At 36.1% G+C, this 22,563-nt stretch overlaps 2 protein-coding genes across 2 annotated transcripts in view; both read right to left on the reverse strand.

Moving 5' to 3' along the window:
- Nucleotides 1–17,871: 17,871 nt before the first annotated feature.
- Nucleotides 17,872–22,563, reverse strand: part of LOC131298931 (metalloendoproteinase 2-MMP-like) — a 50,191-nt gene continuing 45,499 nt past the window's right edge. The window contains exon 2 of the mRNA XM_058324435.1: nt 17,872–17,923. The gene's annotated coding sequence lies outside the window, so the exon portion shown is untranslated. The remainder of the gene's footprint in view (nt 17,924–22,563) is intronic.
- On the reverse strand, nt 17,979–19,051 carry LOC131298933 (metalloendoproteinase 2-MMP-like). Its single transcript, XM_058324438.1, has one exon. The coding sequence runs from the start codon at nt 18,983–18,985 to the stop codon at nt 18,059–18,061; it is 927 nt and encodes a 308-aa protein (XP_058180421.1). The 5' UTR covers nt 18,986–19,051; the 3' UTR covers nt 17,979–18,058.

Genomic DNA, 22,563 nt, shown 5'->3' on the forward strand with positions numbered 1-22,563 from the left:
CAGTAGTTCGTTTCTTTTCCAGTTTTTCTAATTTCTATTCCTCGTTTCCTTCCCCACTTTGATGTCTTTTTTTTTTTTTTTTTGGGTTTATGTTATGTACTATAATGATACAATCTACTAGTGTTTAAACTCTTTTGAATATGATTTCTGATGGGCGCGTAAATGTTCACATTAGCGCCCCCAATTTATCATTGTTAAATCAATTTATATTGTTACTTGGAGCTTAATGCATAATTTGTGTGTTGTAAGTATTTCAAGGTTGTAACGCCTTAATGGGCGACATTGGTTACGGACTAATCAAATCTAAAGGAATATCAAAGACAAGTAGCATATAATATCAAATGTACTGGATTGGGCTTTATAATATTGGCCAGTAGTGCAACGTGGTCTTAAAAGTGGGATTAGTAGAAACCAATGCAATTAAGGTGGGCCCAAATCAATTGGTTAATTAAGGTTCTGGAATAGAGTTGTTTGGCCGGGGATGGAAGTATGGCCCAAAGTGTTTAGTCCACGCATGAAAAATAGGTCGGCTACAAAGGAGAAAAAGGAGGCTGAGGGTTTTGATGGCTGGAAGAATAAATATTGGGACGCAAATCATGAGAGAAAAAAAGAAGGCTACGCACAAAGCTTCTGTTTTTTTGCCACGGACGAAACAGCAGAAGGGGGCAACCGAGAACGGGGCTGCCGACTGCAGGATTGTTCCCATTTTTTTTCAAGCAGCTTTAAACTTTCAGAGTTGGTATTGTCAAACCAATCAAATCAAAATGTTGAGGACACGTCAGCTACCGGAGAAGTTAAGTCCAACTGATTTGTGGTTAAGTAACTCTGTTTAGTAAAGCTAACTAGAGTTGGGTGATTAGTTTCAAGATTAGTTAGAAGTTTGTTGTAACCGTTTTAGGGCTCTTAGTCTTGTATAAATAGCTCTTAGTCGAACATAATCTGTATGTAATTCTGTGATTACTAAAATGAAATTGAGATGAAAGTTATGATTCTCAAAAGTTCTTATGGTATCAAAGCCATCTCGACGGCAGTCTTGTGCTTGTGATTCACTTTCATTTCTCGCCTAATTTCAGAGCTTCGAACCGTCATCAATGGCGTCGTCCGCATCTACTGCAGTAACATCTTCTCTTCCATTTCCTGTTTCTACCTCACAAACTACTGCACCTTTTGAACTTCTCCACATGGATGTATGGGGTCCTTCCCCAGTTCTATCTTTTTCTGGCTACAAATACTATCTTCTTCTTGTAGATGACTTTACCAAATATTGTTGGATGTTTCCTTTGCATGCTAAGTCTGATGTTGCTTCTCATGTTCAAGCATTCAAAGTATTTGTTTCAAATCAGTTTTCTCTGTCCATTAAAAAGTTCAGATCTGATAATGGAGGTGAATTTCTTAACAAGTTAATGAATGCTTTCTTTGCTTTGTTTGGCATTGTTCATGAAACCTCTTGTCCCCATACTCCAGAACAGAATGGAGTGGCAGCGAGGAAACATGGACATATCATAGAAACTGCTATTACTTTACTTCAACAAGCTCAGTTACCTATTACTTTCTGGTTGGAAGCTATTACTACAGCTATATATGTTATCAATCGTCTTCCTAATTCTTCTATACATTTCCAAGTTCCTTTTCATGTTTTGTACAAGACTAGTCCTGATTACTCCATCCTCAAACCTTTTGGATGTTGTTGCTTTCCTTGGCTTAGACCCTATGCCTCTAATAAACTTGTTCCTAGATCATCTCCTTGTATCTTTTTAGGCTACTGCTCTGCCACTAAGGGCTACAGATGTTTGGATCCTAAGACTAATAGGGTGTACATTTCCAGACATGTGAAGTTCTTAGAGACTGATTTCCCATATCCTACTCTTTGTCCTTCTCCTTCTTCTGCTATTCCTGCAGCATCTCCGTCGCTTTCCTCTTTCAAGTTCAATTTTTCCTTTCCTTCTATATCTCCTACTTGGTCTCCATCCATTTCTGGTTCTCTTCCCATAGTTTCTCCTCTCACTCCTCCATCTCATATTCCATTCTCTCCTACTCCATTATCTGTTTCTCCTTCTCTTCCATCTCATTCTCCACATACCTCTTTAATATCTCCAAGCCCTGTTTCTACTCCTGTTCCTATAACTTCTACTTCAGATGTAGCAGTTCCTTCTTCTTCTCTTCCCTCTTTTTCTACTCCTGCCCGTATCCCACCTCCTCATTCTATGACTACTAGAGCCAAAGATGGAATTTTTGTTCCAAAAATACCTTTACTTTGCTTCTTCATACTCCTCCTCTCACTGAACCTACTTCATTCAAGGAAGCTATGCAATATCCTGAGTGGCAACAAGCAATGTCAGACGAATATAGTGCCTTAATCCAACAAGGAACATGGTCTTTGGAACCTTTACCTGTTCATGCTTCACCTATTGGTTGCAAGTGGATTTTCAGAATCAAACGACATTCTGATGGTAGCATAGCTCGATATAAAGCTCGTTTAGTTGCTCAGGGTTTTCAACAAACTGAAAGGCTAGACTATACAGAAACCTTTAGTCCTGTAGTAAAACAACAGACCATCAGACTTGTTCTTTCTTTGGCTGTTCATTTTGGCTGGTCCATCAAACAATTAGATGTTTCCAATGCTTTCCTGCATGGCACTATTCAAGAAAATGTTTATCTTAAACAACCACAGGGATATGTGAGTGCAGAATTCCCTCATCATGTGTGTAAGCTTCACAAGGCTCTTTATGGGCTTAAACAAGCTCCTAGAGCTTGGTATGATATGCTCTCTAATAGTCTTCTTAATCAAGGGTTCATCAACAGCTTGGCAGATTCCTCTCTTTTTATTTACTCTCAAGGACAAGATTTGGTTTATGTTCTGGTATATGTTGATGACATCCTTATAACTGGAAATAGTTTCACTATTATCTCCAGCTTTGTTCAAAGGTTGGGTGCAGATTTTGCCCTTAAGGACCTTGGTTCTTTGCATTACTTTTTGGGCATAGAAGTTGTCCCAGTTTCTCATGGGTTAGTGTTATCTCAGACCAAGTATGCCTTGGATTTATTAAAGAAAGCAGGCATGACTGACTGCAGACCAAGTGGTTCCCCCTCTTCTCTTAAGCCTCTTTCTGCTACTCCAGATCCTTTCTATCCTTATCCAGAGTTTTATAGAACTTTAGTTGGCTCTTTACAGTATCTAACTCTGACAAGGCCAGAGATTTCTTTTGCGGTAAATTCCGTGTGTCAGCACATGCATTCGCCTCTGGAAAGCCATTTTACTTCTGTCAAACGTATACTGAGGTATATCAAAGGCACAATCACTCAGGGTCTATTGTTCACTAAAGGGGATTTACAGTTGCAAGCATTTTTTGATGCTGACTGGGCGGGTAATGCTCTGGATAGAAGGTCTACTGGAGGCTATTGTGTTTACTTGGGGCCTAACCTTATCTCATGGTCTGCTAAGAAACAAGCTACGGTTGCTCGTTCTTCTACTGAAGCAGAGTACAAGGCTTTAGCAAACACCACTGCAGAACTTTTGTGGATCACTCAACTCATTAAAGACCTTCGTGTGTCCTCTTTTGATTCTCCCATTCTATGGTGTGACAATGTTTGAGCAATTTCCTTGGCCTCGAATCCCGTGTTCCACACACGCACCGAACATGTTGAAGTTGATTTCCATTTTGTTCGAGAAAAAGTGGTCAAGAAATAGTTGCTTATTCAATATGTCCCTTCTGCTTACCAAATAGCTGACATTTTTACTAAACCTCTTACTATCTCTCGTTTTAACTTTCTAAAAGCCAAACTGAAGCTGTCAGAGCTTCCAGCCAGCATCAGTTTGTGGGGGTGTGTCAAACCAATCAAATCAAAATGTTGAGGACACGTCAGCTACCGGAGAAGTTAAGTCCAACTGATTTGTGGTTAAGTAACTCTGTTTAGTAATGCTAACTAGAGTTGGGTGATTAGTTTCAAGATTAGTTAGAAGTTTTTTGTAACCGTTTTAGGGCTCTTAGTCTTGTATAAATAGCTCTTAGTCGAACATTACTAAAATGAAATTGAGATGAAAGTTATGATTCTCAAAAGTTCTTAGTTATTCCTTCGAGCTTTTGAAGCTTTGTTTAATTACTCGCACGTCGGTAATTGTTTTTAATTTCAGTTTTTTATAAAGTTATTCGTTTGTTTTTTCTTAGTATTAGTTTCTTGTTTATTTTTCTTTCTTTAGTACAAGGGTTTCGTCCTTTTCATGCATAATGATTAGTGAGTAGTCGTATAGGTAAGATCGTGGGGTGATTAGCATATCGTGACCAGTTCGGGTACTGCTCCTTTTCTCAAACAATAAAAAAATGATTTTAGATTGGAAAAATACTTTTTGTAGACGAACCCGGGTATTGTTGGAGCCCATGTGAATGGAAAAATGAGGGTCCAAAACTCATTCTCCGCTGCGCATGGGTAAACGGCAACCCTAAGGTTTCGCATCTTGCGGGGTATCTTTTCAATCTAAAATTGAACATTTTTAAGAATATCGAATGGAGCATGTTAATCCGGACTGGTTACGAGAGCTATAAACCCTACGATCGTACCTCTTTTAATTATTTGAAAAATACAATCAATTTCTAAATTTTAGTTAATCTTAGTATCAAACTACAAGGGGTGACTACCTAAGAGCCCATTTTAATATTATAACCTGATGTTCCACAGCACACACTTCACCGTCCTTTGTGGATTCGACTCCTGTCTTACCGAGTATTGGGCTACATTGGTCTCAGCCCTACACTTGGCCGGGGCAACCCATTATTTTAGATCTAGGAATCAGTCAAGCAATTTCTAAAGTAGACCTTTGGTAGTTTATATAACAAATACTTTCTGGTGGTGTTAAACTTAATTTTGAGTATAACCTTCTTCCCTTTTGGTGTGGGATATATGCTTGGCTGCTTGAACTTTATTTTTGCGAAAATCCGTGGACAAAATCGTAACTGAACCATATGATTTTTGCTCCGGACATGAATTTCATTTTATAATAACCGTGACTAGTGGTTCGGTCCCTGGATTCCTAGGAATCTGAATCGAACTGGACCTCGAGCAGCCCTAATTTTAATAGAGGTTTATTGGTCTTTGGTTTTGATTAAGGAGAAATTTTTTAGTGCCAGGTATCACTTGATGCCCGTTCAACACATCCGAGTTGTGTGATGCGATTTTGGACGGTTCGGATTTGGAGAGAAAAAAAGGCTCTAGAAATCAAGTTTTTCAGTGCCGAGTTGGTATATCCCACGTGGTGCCCGCTTGGCACTCGTGAGCCGTCTGATGCACTTTTGGACGACTCAAATTGAAACAATCTTTTTCCTCTTGCCCCTCCTCTTTCTCTCTCTTTTTTCACTCTCCAAATCCGAGCTGCCCAAAATCGCATCGGACGGCTCGGATGTATCGAACGGACACCATGTGGTACAATCAACTATTCATAATTTGTTGCTAAGAATATTCATTTTATTTATCCCAACTAAGACAAACACCAAAAATACAATCATAGTCATATTTGTTTGGTGAAAAAACTGAATAATTCAATGCATGTTACAAGTTTGGATGGCGAAATTGCCACAATCACATTTGCTAGGGACACAACAAATTGTGCTGGAGTGATTATTCAGTGTCCTAGTGGCATTACCAAGTGGTACCCCCAACAAACTCTGCACCATATATTTGTGCGGGCTTTACATTTTGTTATGGGCATAAATAGAGGTGGCAAATGGACGGGTTTAGACGGATTGAAATGGGTCACGGGTTAAATATGGGCGGATCAAATATAGGTCAAATAGTAAACGGGGTTGAAATGGATCGGGTTGAATATGGGTAAAGGCAAACCAAAACCCGCCCGGCCCGACCCGTTTTCCTTCTTCTTCTTTTTTTTTTTTTCCCCCCCTCCTTTTCTATTTGGCAAATTTCCCTTTCATTCTTCTTGCCATGGAAGTATAACTTTTGGACGTTCGGATTAAAACTCTCTCTCTCTCTCTCTCTCTCTCTCTCTCTCTCACGTCATCACTTTCTCTCTCCAAATTTGGGCACGTGATTCCTGAATACTACTCCCTCCGTCCCAATTTGTTTGTCTAATTTCGACATACATGTCTTTTAAAAAATTATTTATATCTCACAATCTATAATGTTTTACATAATTTCAAAAACATCATATTTTATATCTTATTGAAATGTATCAAACAACATCCATATTGCATATAAAAAACATTATAAATTGAAACATATAGACAATTTTCTAATAGATCCCAAATAGTAAAAATGGACAAATAAATCAGGATTGAGGAAGTACAATACAGTGACCCAATTCAAAATAGAAACCCCAAATACACCACCCCATGGTCCTCTGTTTCTTTCCTTTTTTGTTTCTCCGATTTGAAATGGAAAATGAAAATGTCCAAATCTATTTTTGGCTTGTTCGGCCTAATAAGCCAAATGGCTTATTTTCTGTTCTTATTCAAAAAAAATCGCATTTTTTACTTTTTTGTCAACTATTTGTAGATTATTGCTGTGTCACACCGAGAGGAATCTAAAAAGTACTACAAAGTTATGATCAAAACTAATTTTTTTTTGAATAAATACGAAAAAATTGGCTTATTGACTTATTTTTGTTTTTATTTAAAAAATTTAGGTTTTGATCGTAATTTTTTGCTTTTTAGATTTCTCTCGTCATAAAAAAGCAATAATGCACAAAAAGTTGACGAAAAACTAACAAATGCGAAAAAATTGAATAATAACAAAAAATAAGTCATTTGATTTATTAGGCCGAACAAGGGAACGTATGGATCTCCATCTTGACCATTCTCTTTCCTTTTTCTTAATCAAATTTGAAAGAGGTTGTGGAATTAATGTGGTCTTTTAATGGATGAAAAGGTTTGAAAAATGAAATGGATAAATAAATAGGAATATTAAAAAAATTATAAATTGAAACATATAGACAATTTTGTAAGAGATCCCAAATAGTGAAAATGGACAAATAAATCGGGACGGAGGAAGTACATTACAGTGACCCAATTCAAAATATAAACCCCAAATACACCACCCCATGGTCCTCTGTTTCTTTCCTTTTTTGTTTTTCCGATTTGAAATGGAAAACGAAAACGTCCACATCTATTTCTGGCTTGTTCGGCCTAATAAGCCAAATGGCTTATTTTTTGTTCTTATTCAAAAAAAAAAATCGCATTTTTTACTTTTTTTGTCAACTATTTGTAGATTATTGCTTCGTCACAGCGAGAGGAATCTAAAAAGTACAAAGTTATGATCAAAACTAAATTTTTTTTGAATAAAGACGAAAAAATTGGCTTATTGACTTATTTTTGTTTTTATTCAAAAAATTTAGGTTTCGATCGTAATTTTTTACTTTTTAGATTTCTCTCGTCATAAAAAAGCAATAATGCACAAAAAGTTGACGAAAAACTAACAAATGCGAAAAAATTGAATAATAACAAAAAATATATAAGTCATTCGATTTATTAGGTCAAACAAGGGAACGTATGATCTCCTTCTTGACCATTCTCTTTCCTTTTTCTTAATCGAATTTGAAAAAGGATGTGGAATTAATGTGGTCTTTTAATGGATGAAAAGGTTTGAAAAATGAGATGGATAAATAAGTAGGAATATAAAAAACATTATAAATTGAAACATATAGACAATTTTGTAAGAGGTCCCAAATAGTGAAAATGGACAAATAAATCGGGACGGAGGGAGTACAATACAGTGACCCAATTCAAAATAGAAACCCCAAATACACCACCCCATGGTCCTCTGTTTCTTTCCTTTTTCGTTTTTCCGATTTGAAATGGAAAACGAAAACGTCCACATCTATTTTTTGTTCTTATTCAAAAAAAAATCGCATTTTTTACTTTTTCGTCAATTATTTGTAGATTATTGCTTTGTCACAGAGAGAGGAATCTAAAAAGTACAAAGTTATTATCAAAACTAAATTTTTTTTGAATAAAGACGAAAAAATTGGCTTATTGACTTATTTATGTTTTTATTCAAAAAATTTAGGTTTCGATTGTAATTTTTTACTTTTTAGATTTCTCTCGTCATAAAAAAGCAATAATGCACAAAAAGTTGACGAAAAACTAAAAAATACGAAAAAATTGAATAATAACAAAAAATAAGTCATTTGATTTATTAGGCCGAACAAGGGAACGTATGGATCTCCATCTTGACCATTCTCTTTCCTTTTTCTTAATCAAATTTGAAAAAGGGTGTGGAATTAATGTGGTCTTTTAATGGATGAAAAGGTTTAAAAAATGAAATGGATAAATAAATAGGAATAGAAAAAAGGCACTATAACTGTGGCACACTGATCCTGATAAAAGCAGAGAGAAGAGGAGAGGGGCGAGTGACTGTCTTTTACTCCATATATCAATGGCAATTTTGTAATTAGCTTGACCTTTTCTTCCGTGTTTTGTGTTTCCTTCCGTGTTTTTACGTTTTCTAACAGGCTATGGATCTTTTAGCTTCAACCCAGATTAAACCCATTTTTAACCCATTTAAACTCATATCAAAATAAGTTTATATGGGTTCAACCCATATAAACCTATTATAAAATATGGACGGATTGAATTGCGTTATAAATAGGCGGGTTTTAAAAATATGGGTTAAAATTATCACCTAGCGTAAATAATGAAGTGAAGAGTTAGGGCATCACGTGGCAATGTTCATGTGGCACTGAATAATTTTTCACGTGGAAGACCAAGAGAGGCATTTGAGGGCAAAACTATCGGACCATATGAACAATAATCGTGTCATTAACCAATACGATCGTGGACGCATTATCGCCCCCTGTAAAGTTCTTTATTTTGAAGATATTACATCTTGTTCAAAGTACTAGTAATTCATGTTAAGAGTTTGACTTCTGGTTATCATAACTGATCATTTACAGTGGCGTAGTAAAAACTTTCGTGTAAGTGTGCTGTAGGGCGACAAAGAAACAGAACCCAACGAAAAAATCATGGTAAAGATTGGCAACCCAAACCTCATGCCAATTCCGATTTTTCATTTTTAACCTTCAAACCCAACCCAAACGTCTACGCCTCAAACACAAACCAAACCTGGACTACGAAGGATGTGGAAGCCGCCGATAGTTGCTAGAGCTATGAAGGTTTGTCGGATTCAAGATTGAGATTTTGAGGGCCTCACAAACAGCTCTCTCTCTCTCTCTCTCTCTCTCTCTACAACTCCCATGTTCATCATGATCAAAAGTTGTTAATCTAGATTTTGCCAATTGAAAGCGCCCATGGACAAATCAAATTAAAGATGAAAAAATGTATTGAGGTTTGTCGGTTTTGGGAGAGAGAGTGCCAGAGAGAGGATAGCTAGTTACGAGAAAAAGAGGAGGTAGAGGGTTATGTTTGTATGTAACCAACAAAGGGTATTTGGAGATAGTGTAGCAAATTCCGAGTTGGACACTTGAGGAGTGGACTAGACCATGAAGTTGCGTACCGAACCACTATAAATCCTTGCGTTCGATTCTCTCTTCCCTACTCTCTTTACTTTCAGTCTTGCATATCAATATTGCATGAGTAGAATAGTATATCATTGAAATTGGAATTGTAGTTGAATAGAATGCAATTAGTTTTTTAAAATTCCGCATTATATTTGAGATAGCCAATTCACCCCCTCTTGGATTGCCATTTGGACCAACAGTTACTCCATCGTCCTCAAATTAACCTACAGAAAAGAAATTTCCTCTAATCCAAATTGAAGCACAGAAGCGATCGATATGGATTGTGCTTGATACTCAGATCAGCGGCACACAGCTGTGGTCACTGCTAAATTTAGTTTTACGGAGAGGTTGGGTCCAACTCTGGTAATGGTCGCAAAATGCATATCTGCAATTTCAAATCCATCACCTCCCGGTGGTTTTTTCCGAAACTAGTAGAGAAGATTTGAATGAGGGGCTTATCAAAAAAATAAAAAATAAAAAATTTGAATGAGGGGGTGAAAGATCGATGAGAAGAGGAAACAGAGAGAGTAGAAGATATCTCTCTCTCTTTCTAGAGAGAGAGCTGTTAAGGCCGAGGGCAATTTTGTCACAGTTTATGACTTGTTGTGGCTTTAAGAAATTGCCTCGTGGCATTAACGCCACCCTTTATAATATCAATTGTTATCGTTGTGGCAAAAAAAAAAAAATCAATTTTGACGGAGCACTCCATTAAAATCATGCACTCACCAAGTGGCCTGTGTGTTGAATTAACTTGTGTGGGGTGGGGTCAACTAATTAATTTGATTCTTGGCAAAAGATTTCTAATTTTTGTTATGCAAGTGGCAGAATTTGGTTAGTAATTAAGAGATTATTAAATTTAATTATTCTTATGTGAATACTATTTCTTAGCAAATATTGTTAACTTTAACAACGGTTTAGTTTTAGTTACGCCATTGTGCATACTCGCTCTTATTTCATAGTAGTACCTCACAAGAACTTCGCAAAGAAGAAGAAGTTGCGTTTTTTTCCTTTGTAGAATAAAATAACACATCTTCAAGGTAAATCATTAGAATTGGAATTTATATTTCCTCTATGACACTTGTGAAAACGCCATTGGCAAATTGCATTCTTTCAACAAATCAGTGAACTGTCGAGACCAAAAATCCAGTCCCTCCAAATAAGACACATTTTTTCCCTCTAGTCTTCTTCAATCGTACATATTGAACTATGAACCCCCGATCTAGCAAATAAGACTTCTGCACACATAAAGGGTTGCCCCAGTGGTTCGGGCGGATGCTTAGGTTTTGAGAGTACTCTTTAAGGTTTGGGTTCAATTTCCCAAAGAGTGAGTAACCTGAAGTGAGTATGGGGCCGTGACTGGTGTGGTTGCGTTAGTTCCCCCGGAGTTTTGGATTGCGTAGTCGCGTCCATTTAGTGATTTGGCTGTAGAGCTGTTTCTCCCTTACCAAATAAAAAAAATAAAAATTAAGACTCCTGCAGTTTTAATGTAAAGTTGTTCTCCTAAATTTGATTTTTTTAGCTCCGCTACCTAAAAATGTCTGGGCCAATTCACGTGCCCTTCAAATAATCTTAAGGGGAACAATCTCCGTCCACTAGCAGGGGGCATTCAAAACCGAAGCAAAGATCTTTTTGGACTGACCCAACAAGAGTTGATAGCACGTAGAAGGTTTCGAACTTGAAACTATGGGGGAAGAAAACCATTAACTCTCAAACCACCACCAGGCCAACCTTTTGTATTAAATATGACTGAGGACAATGTTTAATTTTCTTCACAACTACGACCATTTTTAAGGCAATGCAAAAAGTGTTTTTGTTTTTTTTCAAATACGAATTATCGAATCAACCGAAAGCGAGTATTTTAAGAACTCAGAATTAAATCTAGAATGCCGAAAAAGCAGATATTTACTTGTTTGATGCAAAAAAGGTTAATTATAATTACCTATATAATGAATGGACTTCGGGTTGAGGTGCACAGCACCGTTCTGTATGCACTACTGCACAACACCATCCCCTTAGTCATAATGAACTATCTATCTCTTAATTCTTCGTAGACCAAATGATTCAACAGCTAATGGCATTTTCTATATCAATCTGCTAGAGAGAAAGTAACTAAGTGCTTGTCTGGCGGTAAAATTTGAAAAAACATTCAAGAATTACGTTCCAGAACAACAGTTTTTTCAAGAAGGGAAAGTTTACAATACATACCATTCAAAAGGGTGTACCATATGCACCTATTTTATGGTTTATTCATAACATTTTAGTGTGTAATGTGTTTTGTAACTTTTGTTGTAGAACTCATAACCTTTCAGCAATACGATTCGTAACATTATCATTATGATTCATAACATTTTGGTGTATCTCGTAACTTTAATACAATTCATAACATTTTTTGTATAATTCATAACATTTTAGAGGTACATATAATACATACCAAAATAAAGGGTATGTACTGTAGTCTTTCCGGCCCCCTCTCAAGAAACACTAAATTATACCTCTACAAAAGGGAAAGTCTACAATATACACCCCTTAAAAGGGTGTAATATATGCACCTATTTTATGGTTCATTCATAATGTTTTAGTGTATTTCGTAACTTTTATTCTAAAATTCATAACCTTTCAGCAGTACGGTTCGTAACATTTTCATTATGATTCATAATATTTTGGTGTATCTGGTAACCTCTATACGATTCGTAACTTTTTAGCAATATAATTCGTAACATTTTCTCTACAATTCATAACATTTTAGAGGATGCATATGATACACACCCAAATAAAGAATGTGTATTGTAGTCTTTCCCTCTACAAAATTGAAAACAACGAGTTTGTTAGAAACATGTTGCCCTGTTTTGTGTATTACTTTCCTTTCCACCATATTATATGTTCGGTTTTCCGACTTCCGAGATAGCGAGAACTTTTATAAAAGCTCTCCCATTTGCATTGTTTTTCGTTTTTGCACAATTCAAAAATGATTTTTTTTTCTTCTTAATTTCAAAGAAAAATTGAGATTCCACAGATTGGGGAAAAAAAACATATTTTTATTGGTGCTTTGTCAAAACTGATTTGTTTTCCAACCAAAAATTCTGAAAATAGTTCTCCTAATGTAGGTTAAGATTCTGAAAGGTTTTATATTTTTATTCAAGAATTTGAAAGATTTTTATATTCTAATTCTAGAATCATAAAAATAAGAATATAGAATCTTCTGAGATCTTATCTTACATCATCTCCACACAAGTGATTTACGGTGAGGACTTGGTAGCAGTCGTCTTTGGGTTAGTAAAAAATCACACAATCAAGATCCAGATCAATCTCATTCTAGCCAAGCCTATCACTCATTCAGTTTCGTGCACAATCAAGATCAATCTCATTCTAGCCATGCCTATCACTCATGACTCATTCAGTTTCGTGCACAATCATGATTAAGATCAAGATCAATCTCATTCTAGCCACGCCTATCACTTATTCAGTTTCGAGCACAATCAAGATCAATCTCATTCTAGCCACCCCTACCACTCATTCAGTTTCGTTTGCATATGATCCCTAATTGGAGGAGCCTCCCCGATTCCATCAACCAACGTTTACAATTCTTATGGAAAATGCTATTGCTAACCTCCTCCCTTTCGGTTTAGGATAATGGGCAGAAAGTGAATCAATACCCGGAGTATTTATTATCCTCCGCCTAGTGGGTAAAAATTAATCATTCTCATTGTTGCCCACCTTCAAACTGAAAATTATTCTCTTTCCTCTTTGTCTTGTCTTTCCCCTTCATTTTCAGGCGTGAAATTATCACGACAGTGACATCTATTATTTTTATTATGGACAAAAAAGAAAAAACCATTGTAGAACTTAACAATATCGCTAAATTTAGTAACCTTTAAATTTTATTGAATAATAAAAAGCTGTTGTGACAAGTTTTAATTATCTAATTTTGATTAGTCCATTGTGATACTCTAAGTAAATGATTCAAAAGTTCATTGTGAGGATGGGATGACCCATAAATAGGAGTTTGGAGTGGTATGAATGGGCATGGGGTTTGATCCCAACTCCCAAGGTGGTAAAGGCTTGCCTTTGTGTATTTTTTTTCAAATAAAAAACAGACTTTGTTTTAACTGCATTAGAGCATCTCCAAACCTTACTTTAAATTTGAAGGTGTCAAAACGTTACTTCAAATTTGAATATGTCAATTAAATTTTTTGAATACTGATGTGGCTATTTGACACCTTTAAAAATTGGCTGTCATAATATATATTGTTCTTCCACCTAAGGTGTCAAATTTGATCTCACGATCTTAAAAAAAATAAAAATAAAAAACGTTATTAACTTGGTTTCTTTCAAGAATAATTTACACATAAACAGTTCGTTTGCATGGACAATTAAGCCGATAAAGCAAATGTATGCACGGGCTTTATGCTAGTTCTGATAATCGAAATAGAATGGCCCTATTTTTAGATCAAAATTAGGCATTGGCTATTTGGATTTCTTCTTCTTCTTCTTCCATCGCTGTGAAGGTCTGTTTGGGGAACTATGACCACACAGAATTGGAAGAAAGGCCAACTCCATTAGTCAGTTGATCAACTTTCCAACGTGAAGGAGTTTGGCCAAGTGCATATGGGGCAGTATATTTGAATCTCACGGAGGCCTAACATTTCAGACTTTGGGATTATTGGACGGTTTGCCCGGTCGTTAACTATGAGAAAACTTCTCAAATTTTCTTTAATCAATCATAAAATAACTCATTTGCCCTAAGGCTTACAACCTTATCTATACTAGACTAGAAGGAACCCTACATAGTAGGAAATAAAAATAAGGAAACAATGAAATTAGAAACTAACAATTTGTCTTCACCAAACAAAAATTAAAAGGAAACTAAATCTACTAGAGAATTAGAAAACTAATTACTCTAGGATACTTATTTTCCTAATTTGAAGATTCCTAGGAAAATATTAAAATCGAATATACTAGTTATTTTAATAGATTATTATTTCAAATTAATAAACTGAAATTCCTATATTCATAAATTATTCGCATGCATCAGTCTAGGTACGCATAAGCTGACATGAACAATTAACCAATTATCAAAATAAAAATTGATTAATTAATGTCCGAATCAAGAATTGCCATTAGGAGGGAGGTTCTGGAGGGAATTCTTTTGGTCTTTTTGGCAGCAGCCACTATGTAGTACCCCAACGTCTAAGACCAGAGACCAATCAACCTCAATCAAAACTGCCATAATTAGACTCGATCCATTCCAAAAACCCTAGATTCAGGGGTCAATTAATTTCGTTTGTTTACAAAAAGGTCTCTCTCATTTGTAAAATAAGTATCCAGTCATAATTTGTGGCAACATTCATTTGATCCCAACTGAGACAAACACAAAAAGTACAATGATGATCATAGTAATTACGTGACAAAACTAAATAATAGTTCAATTCATGTTTTAAATTTATATATTTGAAGATATTAATTAAATCTTGTTCAAGAGGTAAGAGCGCTAATAACTTCTTGTAAATTAGGAGTACTTCGACTTCCCCTGATTCTCATAATTCATACTAATAACATACAACAAAGTATAACCCAACGAAAAAAAATCATAGTAAAGATTGATGAAATAGTATTATGTAAAGATAACTAATATACAGGTTTTCAAAGTGGATAATGTCGAGTTTCATACTTTAAAAAAGTTGTATGTTAGCTCATTATTTAACGGTATCAAATTAAAATATCTCTCTCTCTCTCTCTCTCTCTCTCTCTCTCTCTCTCTCTCTCTCTATTATTGTTCAGCCATTAATAATCATCCATTTCAGATTTTCCAATGATTCTTCAAATAATTTATGATAAAAGATGTCATCTCACTGGTAGCCGTTAGAACTACCATAATACACAAGGCTATAAAATATAAACTAGCTAGAAGGTTGGCACATGCGTGCACGCTTTTAGGGTTATTTTCCATAGCGGGATAGTGGTTTGATAATGTTGTTTTAAATAATATACTAGGTTGCCTAAGTGTGATCGCCCGTGCCCAGTTATAAGTGATGCATTAACTTATTTTGAAGAGGGGCATTAGTGGAACAATTAAGTACACAGAATCTAAAAAAAAATATCTGTACACCAAAGATGAGTTCTCCTTTTTTGCCTCCGTCCCAAAATGTTTGTCTGGTCCACAAAACAAGGACGTAAAAATAATATAAATTTTGCAAGAAAAATTTAATTTTTTTTTCAGCAATTCACTAGATATCGATGAGTTCTTTTAATTTATGAAAAAAGTTTCAATTTTTTTTTGGAAGAAATGCATTATTTTTTAGTCCTTATTTTGCAGACCGGATAAATATTTTGGGATAGAGATAGTAGTAGAATAGAAGATATCATATGTGCAACTACAAAAAAAGAAGAATAATGAGGCTTTGGTCTAGCGGTAGTCTACCGTGGACACCACCCAGCCCAACACAAAAGCCGGCCTTGAGGGTAAGCCCAGGAAACAGCTTCTTCGGGCCCCCAACTGCAATTAAGGCTAAAACTCTCGCGTGTACTACAAGGCCTCCTTTGTATTAACAACGCTGCTAATCACACAGACAATCGCGCACATATTGTGCACAAATTTTATTGTGAAGCCTATCACGTGTCCCATACAAATGATCCGATTCGTACATTAAATGTAAATCATTTTTATAAGGGGACCTATGAAAAATCATCTTAATCCGATACCTATAGAAGCTCGATTCAATCATCTAACTTTTCATTCAGATTTCGGATAGTGAAAAGTTAGATGATTGGACCAACCATCTATAGATGACCAAACATCTATAGGTATCAGATTGAGTTGATTTTTATTGAGGATCTTTGAAAAAATATTTTACATTTAATGAACGGCTCGAATCTTTTGTTTGGGACCCACGGTGGGTCCCACAATAAAACTTGTGCACAGTTTGTGCGTGATTTGTCTATGTGGAAAGACTTATTGTTGTATTAGTGGGATAAGTTTGTCCACATAGACAAATTGCACATAGATTGTGCACAGAATTTGTTGTGGAGCCCATCACAAGTCTCACACAAATGATTCAAGCTGTTCATTAAATGTAAAATATTTTTTTAAAGGTCACCACGAAAAATCAACTCAATTTGATACGTATACGTGCTTGATTCAATCATCTAAGTTTTCATTATTCGAAAATTTGGATGAAAAGTTAGATGATTGAATAAAGCACCTATAAATATCGACTTGATCAACCGATTTTCATGAGAACCTTTGAAAAAATATTTTTACATCTAATGAACTGCTCGGATCGTTTGTGTGGAACCGGGATGGGCCCCACAACAAATCTATACACAATCTGTGCGCGATTTGTCTGTGTGATTAGCGGTGTTGATCTTTCACCAGCGATGTTAAAAAAAAAAAATCTAAACAAAAATGTTTAGTTTGTTGTGCTTAGTTTTTTAAACCTCAAACTAAGTTTTTTTCTCCAATGAAAAAGGCATTTAGAACGTCCTATCATATACGTGTATATATATTGTAAGTTCCATATGCTGAGCTCCCTTGTGGTTGGCAAGTTCATGTCAAAACACATGTTTCCATGTGTCCCATTTATCGAGATGTATTTTCTTTTTTTAATTTTTCAGAGAATTTGTTTAGGGTTGTGGAAAGGAATCTTGTTGATATGTATATGTGCGAGCGCTGTAATTTTTAGTCAAGAGTTTTCAGAAAGTATTGGAATGAATTTGAAGCTTCCAGTTTCGCTCAAGCAACTATTTCAAGCCGTGTCAAGAGAGGCTGACTGGATAAAGTTGCTTAAGCAACTTTGTTTTGGCTTAGGCAACATTTAGTGCGCATATCGGCATATATAATCATCAGTTAGGTGTAATCATACAATGAGAAGAAAAAAGAGCTATTTCGCACAGATGTTAATTATGTTGAAGTAGTAAGAAGAAAAAGCCTCTTGAAGATAATCTATTTCCATCAACCATGAACCATGAAGAAAAAGCCTCTTGAAAAAGCTTACTCTATTTCCACGTATTATGATGGTTACTCATTACAAATAATGGTTAATGAGTTTCATGGTAAACTCATTATTTGTAATCATAATTATGGAGTCCTTATTTGTAATCATACACAGAGTAAGAACTATTTCCACGTATATCTGGTGTTCTTCTGTTTATAGCTTTTCGGCGTTTTGATTAGGTTGATATATTGATTGTGCATTGATTATTGAAAAAGTTTGAAACATAGCAAATCTACAAACCTTGGCAAGCTAGGATTTTTAATATATATATATACACACACACACACACACACACCACGGATCAAGTGAGGAATATATATATATATATATATATTATCAAAGCAGTCGATATGCGAGCAAGCTTACCATGAAACTCATTAACCAAAAGGAAAAAGGCCGATGAGATAAGGACTCCATAATATTCTTTGACAAATTAAAACTGATAAGATCTTAACTCGAATACACGATAGTACTTCGTAGTAAACACAAACAAGAAATACCCCATCTTAATTTATTCCTTTATTTTGGGGATGACTTTAATTTAGTAACTTCCCTATATCAATGGCGTCCATATATAGATTATAGAAACCATGGCCAAAGTATTCCTTCACGCGTATAAAGTCTTAATTCCTTGTATATCATCGTTGTTCAAACCTTTGATTGTTGCTGCAGGAATGACAGGCCACATGATAGCTTCTTGGACATTGCTATGTGCAAGTCCAAGAAGGTGCCCAATTTCATGCAAGGCCACAGTCTCTAGATGATACGAACCCGCGACCAGGTTCACGGTAAACGAATAGTCCCCATTGTAGTGAAACCTACCATCAGTGGGGGAAAAGGCATGGGCCAAGACCCCATTTTGCCCGTTGAACGGTGCCCCGTCCCCATGTTCACCGCGGTAGAATCCGATTTGAAGATCCGCACTTGCGAAGTCTTGACTCTGAGAGAATGTAAATGGAGTTTGGGAAGCCCATGTGCTAAATGCTTTGGCCACGGCAGAAATGACATCCGACCTGGTTTGGGGAGCAAACGCGTAAGTGAGTTGATATCGGGGCCATTTTGGGTTACCAGAAAACAAAACAAAATGAGAGACAGTGTGGAGAGTCTTGTGTGTGTGGTTGGCCTCTTTTTTGCCTGCTCGCATCCAGTTGGTGCCATTAATGATGTCAGGGACCCCGCATCGAGGGGCCGTCATTTGGGACACCGTTTCGGCATCTAAAATTCCCGTAGTTTTCAAATGGTAATTGAGCTGGTATGTTTTGATGGTGGCCTCCAATGAATCGTCAAAATCGTCGTCGTTGGCACCGGCTTGGCTGGGGGAGTAGTTTAGATAACCAAATGCCTCGAGATATTTCTTGAGTTGTTGGAGGCCTTTTACTGTTTGCCCTTTCTGACATCCTTCCAAATGCTTAATGAAGTCGAAGGATGTTGGATTTTCTGCCTTGGGTTTTGATGGCCTTGCATGAGAGGGAAGAGAAAGGGCTAATGAGAAGAGGAAGATGCATAAGATAAGCTGAAAAACTTTTGTTGCCATTTTTGAGGTAGAGAGAGGGAAGCTAGTTGCTAGCTAGTTGGGTACTTGGTGGATTTGTGAATTTGAATATCATCTCTTAGGCCTATTTATAGACTTGTATGAAGAAAGTATGGGTCGTGTGTCACGTTTAGAGTTGTTCTGCTTTCTCAATGACCAGTGTGTGGGTCCCCTGGGGTCCCAAGGTCCGGCCCCGTTCCGCTAAGATTGTTTGTTTAAGTACTTATTTTTCGCTTTACACGGCTGATCATTTTTTCACAATATATACATTGTATTTAAATCAAAATATAAGTACTTATTTGAAAAATAAATAATGAAAAACAAGTACCTATTTCCTTTATCGAAACGGGGCCTTCAGTCATACTCTGCAATTTGCACCAATGTTTGGATTCTACAAATATTATTGCACTTTTTGTGCTCCTAATTGATGCGTATGTAGCTATTTGTTAGATTGGTCTTCATTAAAGCGAGAATATAAATGGTTTTATTGGGTTATTTAGTTCATGGCAAGATATAGTATTTCTGTAAAAAGGTTTAACCTTGTGGTCAGGAGGTAGGAGTCGCGAGTCTGGTGGCTCCTTTCCTTCCCACAAAGCAACGACCCCAAGCAATGATTAAAATTATGACGGCTAAGTAGCTTATGGCCACACCCGATTTCCGTTACATAACATTCGCGTACGCTCGTTATTGTTACGCCGCCGCAAACTAAAGCAGGGGTTTGCTGAACTCTTAGCAAGTTGGGTGTTCTGGGCCAGCTTGCGTGCAACTCGATCAAAATAAATTACACAACTAGAACTTTGGAGGTAATTTTTTTGGTAATGCTAGGTGTTTTTGGCCAGTTTGCGTGCAACGACCATCAGGCCAACCCATTAAGTTAACTTGGTAGGTAATCCTGTATTCACATTACTTTTACCTGTTTTTTCCCCCTTAATCTTAACAATTGTTTTTTGTCCTAATTCATAAATTAGTATGGAGGACTATTTTCAGAATTTTGGGTTTGGGAACAAATCAATTTTGATGGAACACAAATAAAAATGATTTTTTTTTTCAATTTATGAAAATCCAATTTATTTTTTGGAATTATGGAAATTCATTTTTGAAATGCACAAAAAATACGACGATGCGAATAGGACAACTTTCATCAAAGTTCTCTTTGTCTTTGATAAAATGTATATGAAATTCGGAAAACCTAGAATGTTGGAAATGAAAATAATACATTGTCTTTGATAAAATGTATATTGAAATTCGGAAAACGGAAAATAGAATGCTAGAAATGAAAATAATACTTTATGGGGTGTTTTCGGGAGTGAATAAATTAAGGAGAAGATGTTGCATGTTGTTGACTAGTTGTTTCACTACCCATTCAGTTGTTAATTAGTGTGAACAAGATACTAAATAAGTTGTTGATTGTGAGTACGTAAATTAGTGTGAATAAGTTGTTGATTAGTGTGAACCATATGTTGAAATGCAAAAAATTGTTGATTAGTGTTAACAAGATGCTAAAATACCAAAATTTATTGATTAGCGTGAACAAGATGGTAAAATGGCATAGGTTATTTCCCAAAAACATTAGTGGAAACGTCCCCTAAGCAGGGCATCATGTTTGTAACACACTCGTTCTCAGTTTTGTCATTATGTGGAGGTGCACATTCATACGGAGTTTTGCTTCGCCTTATTTGGTAAACTAGGGTTTCATTTGTATATGATTGAAGAAGACTAGAAGTAAAAAGAGTCTTCTGTAAAGTCCGTGACCAGGACAACGTCTGAAGTCTTGTTTTGATGGACTTGCTTTTATTGACCGTGACAATTGCTCAAAATGATGTTTTTCTACCCTCCCTTTTTACCATTCATACTCCTTTTAAAAAAGGGAAAAGGGAATGTGAATTGTAAAAAAGGGAGTGTGAAAATCATTTCTCTTGTTGAAAAAGAAAATGGAATACGCGTTGTGTAGAAAATAAACAGTTATTGAATAATGAAAGATTGCAATTTGCAACGGAAACTCTAAAGAAACAGACAAGAAGCATCGATGGGAGCCACCGACGGCCATGCGGGGCCAGCACGGATGATCCGTTCAATAATTTATTTAAAAAAAAACCGAGTGGGCCTATGAAAAATCAGTTCAATCCGATATGTGTAAATGCTCGATCTAATCTTACATTTTTTCATTCAGATTTCGGATTCGTGAAAAAAATGAAAGATTGGATCGAGTATCTACACATATCGGATTGAGCTAATTATTCACGAGCCCACTTGGGTTTTTTTTCAAATTATTGAACGGCTTGGATCATCCATGCGGGACCCAGAGTGGGCCCGTGTGGCCGTCGGTGGTTCCCCTCAGTGCCTCTTTTCTGTTTCCGTAGCAGAGTCCAATTTGCAAATGGCCTTTCCAAAATAATTGTGATATAGTAGATATAAGTTCCATTTACTCCTGTATGTACTTTGAAGTTTGAAGATGTGTTATAGGAGTATTATTACATACAGCAAAACACAACTCTTACACAACCGTTTCACACGCTTACACGCGGAGGTAAGGATACCCCAAGAATTGTTGACAAGGGGAATCAAACATGGGGCCTTAGAAAGAAGCAAACCCCTAAGTTCCAGACCAAGACCACCAGAATAACAACACTCAACTTGTTCATGTAATTTCTGATATTCAATCAAACCGTTTTTTTAAATTTTTTATGCATACTTCTTTGCAAGGTCTTTGAGATAAATAAATCACTTGAATTATCACTGTAAGCCAGGATGGCGCATAAATAAGAATTTCTGATATTCAATTTTTTTTTATAATAAAAAAAGAGTGGGAGGGAGTAACCAATCAAACCGGAGTTGATCCCAAGGTGGTAAAGGCTTTGTGCCTTTGTTTCAGATTAAAAAAAAAAAAAGACTCTGTTTCAATTGCATTGCTCTTTGTTTCCTTTGTGCAAATTTTATTTCTAGAGACTTAGAACTATTAAGGCCGCATTCCGCTATGGCTCTTATTTCTTATTTTATGAGATAAATCATTCTCTTACAATACATCACATTTAATTCAAAAAATAAAGGTATCGGCTGTTCAAGTGCCTAAGAAGTCCTATTCATTTCCTACTTATTTCCCTTAACGGAACGGTGCCTACGATGTCCTCAAAAAATTAAGTGTCAGCTGTTCCGGTGGATACCGATTATTTATTGCCACTTAGTTTTTTTCATGAATATGTGATTTACACAAATAGAACAAACGATTCTGATAATCAAAATATAACTCTGATGGCCAAAATTAGGCATTGGCTGTTTGCATTTTTTTGTTGTTGTTCTTCTTCTCCCTATCGCTCTAAACGTCTGTTTGGGGAACTATGACCATGCAAAATTAGAAGAAAGGTACAATCAATTATAGTTTCCCCCAACTCCAATGGGTTTGGCCAAGTAGGTAAATGATAGCATTATCGAATTCTACGGAGATCAAACATTCCAAACCTCGAGATCGACCACTAAAGGGTTATGATGCGCCTAAGCTGACCCGGACGTCGGGTTATGAAAAAAATTTAATCAAACTTCCGAATCGAGAATTCACACTTGAAGGAAGTTGTTAGGGAAGTTGA

The sequence above is a fragment of the Rhododendron vialii genome, chromosome 8a, assembly GCF_030253575.1.
Source record: "Rhododendron vialii isolate Sample 1 chromosome 8a, ASM3025357v1".
NCBI classification, from domain to species: Eukaryota; Viridiplantae; Streptophyta; class Magnoliopsida; order Ericales; family Ericaceae; genus Rhododendron; species Rhododendron vialii.

Coding starts and splice junctions, on each gene's coding strand:
- LOC131298933 (XM_058324438.1), bottom strand. CDS start 18,985: ATGGCAACAAAAGTTTTTCAGCTTATCTTATGCATCTTCCTCTTCTCA.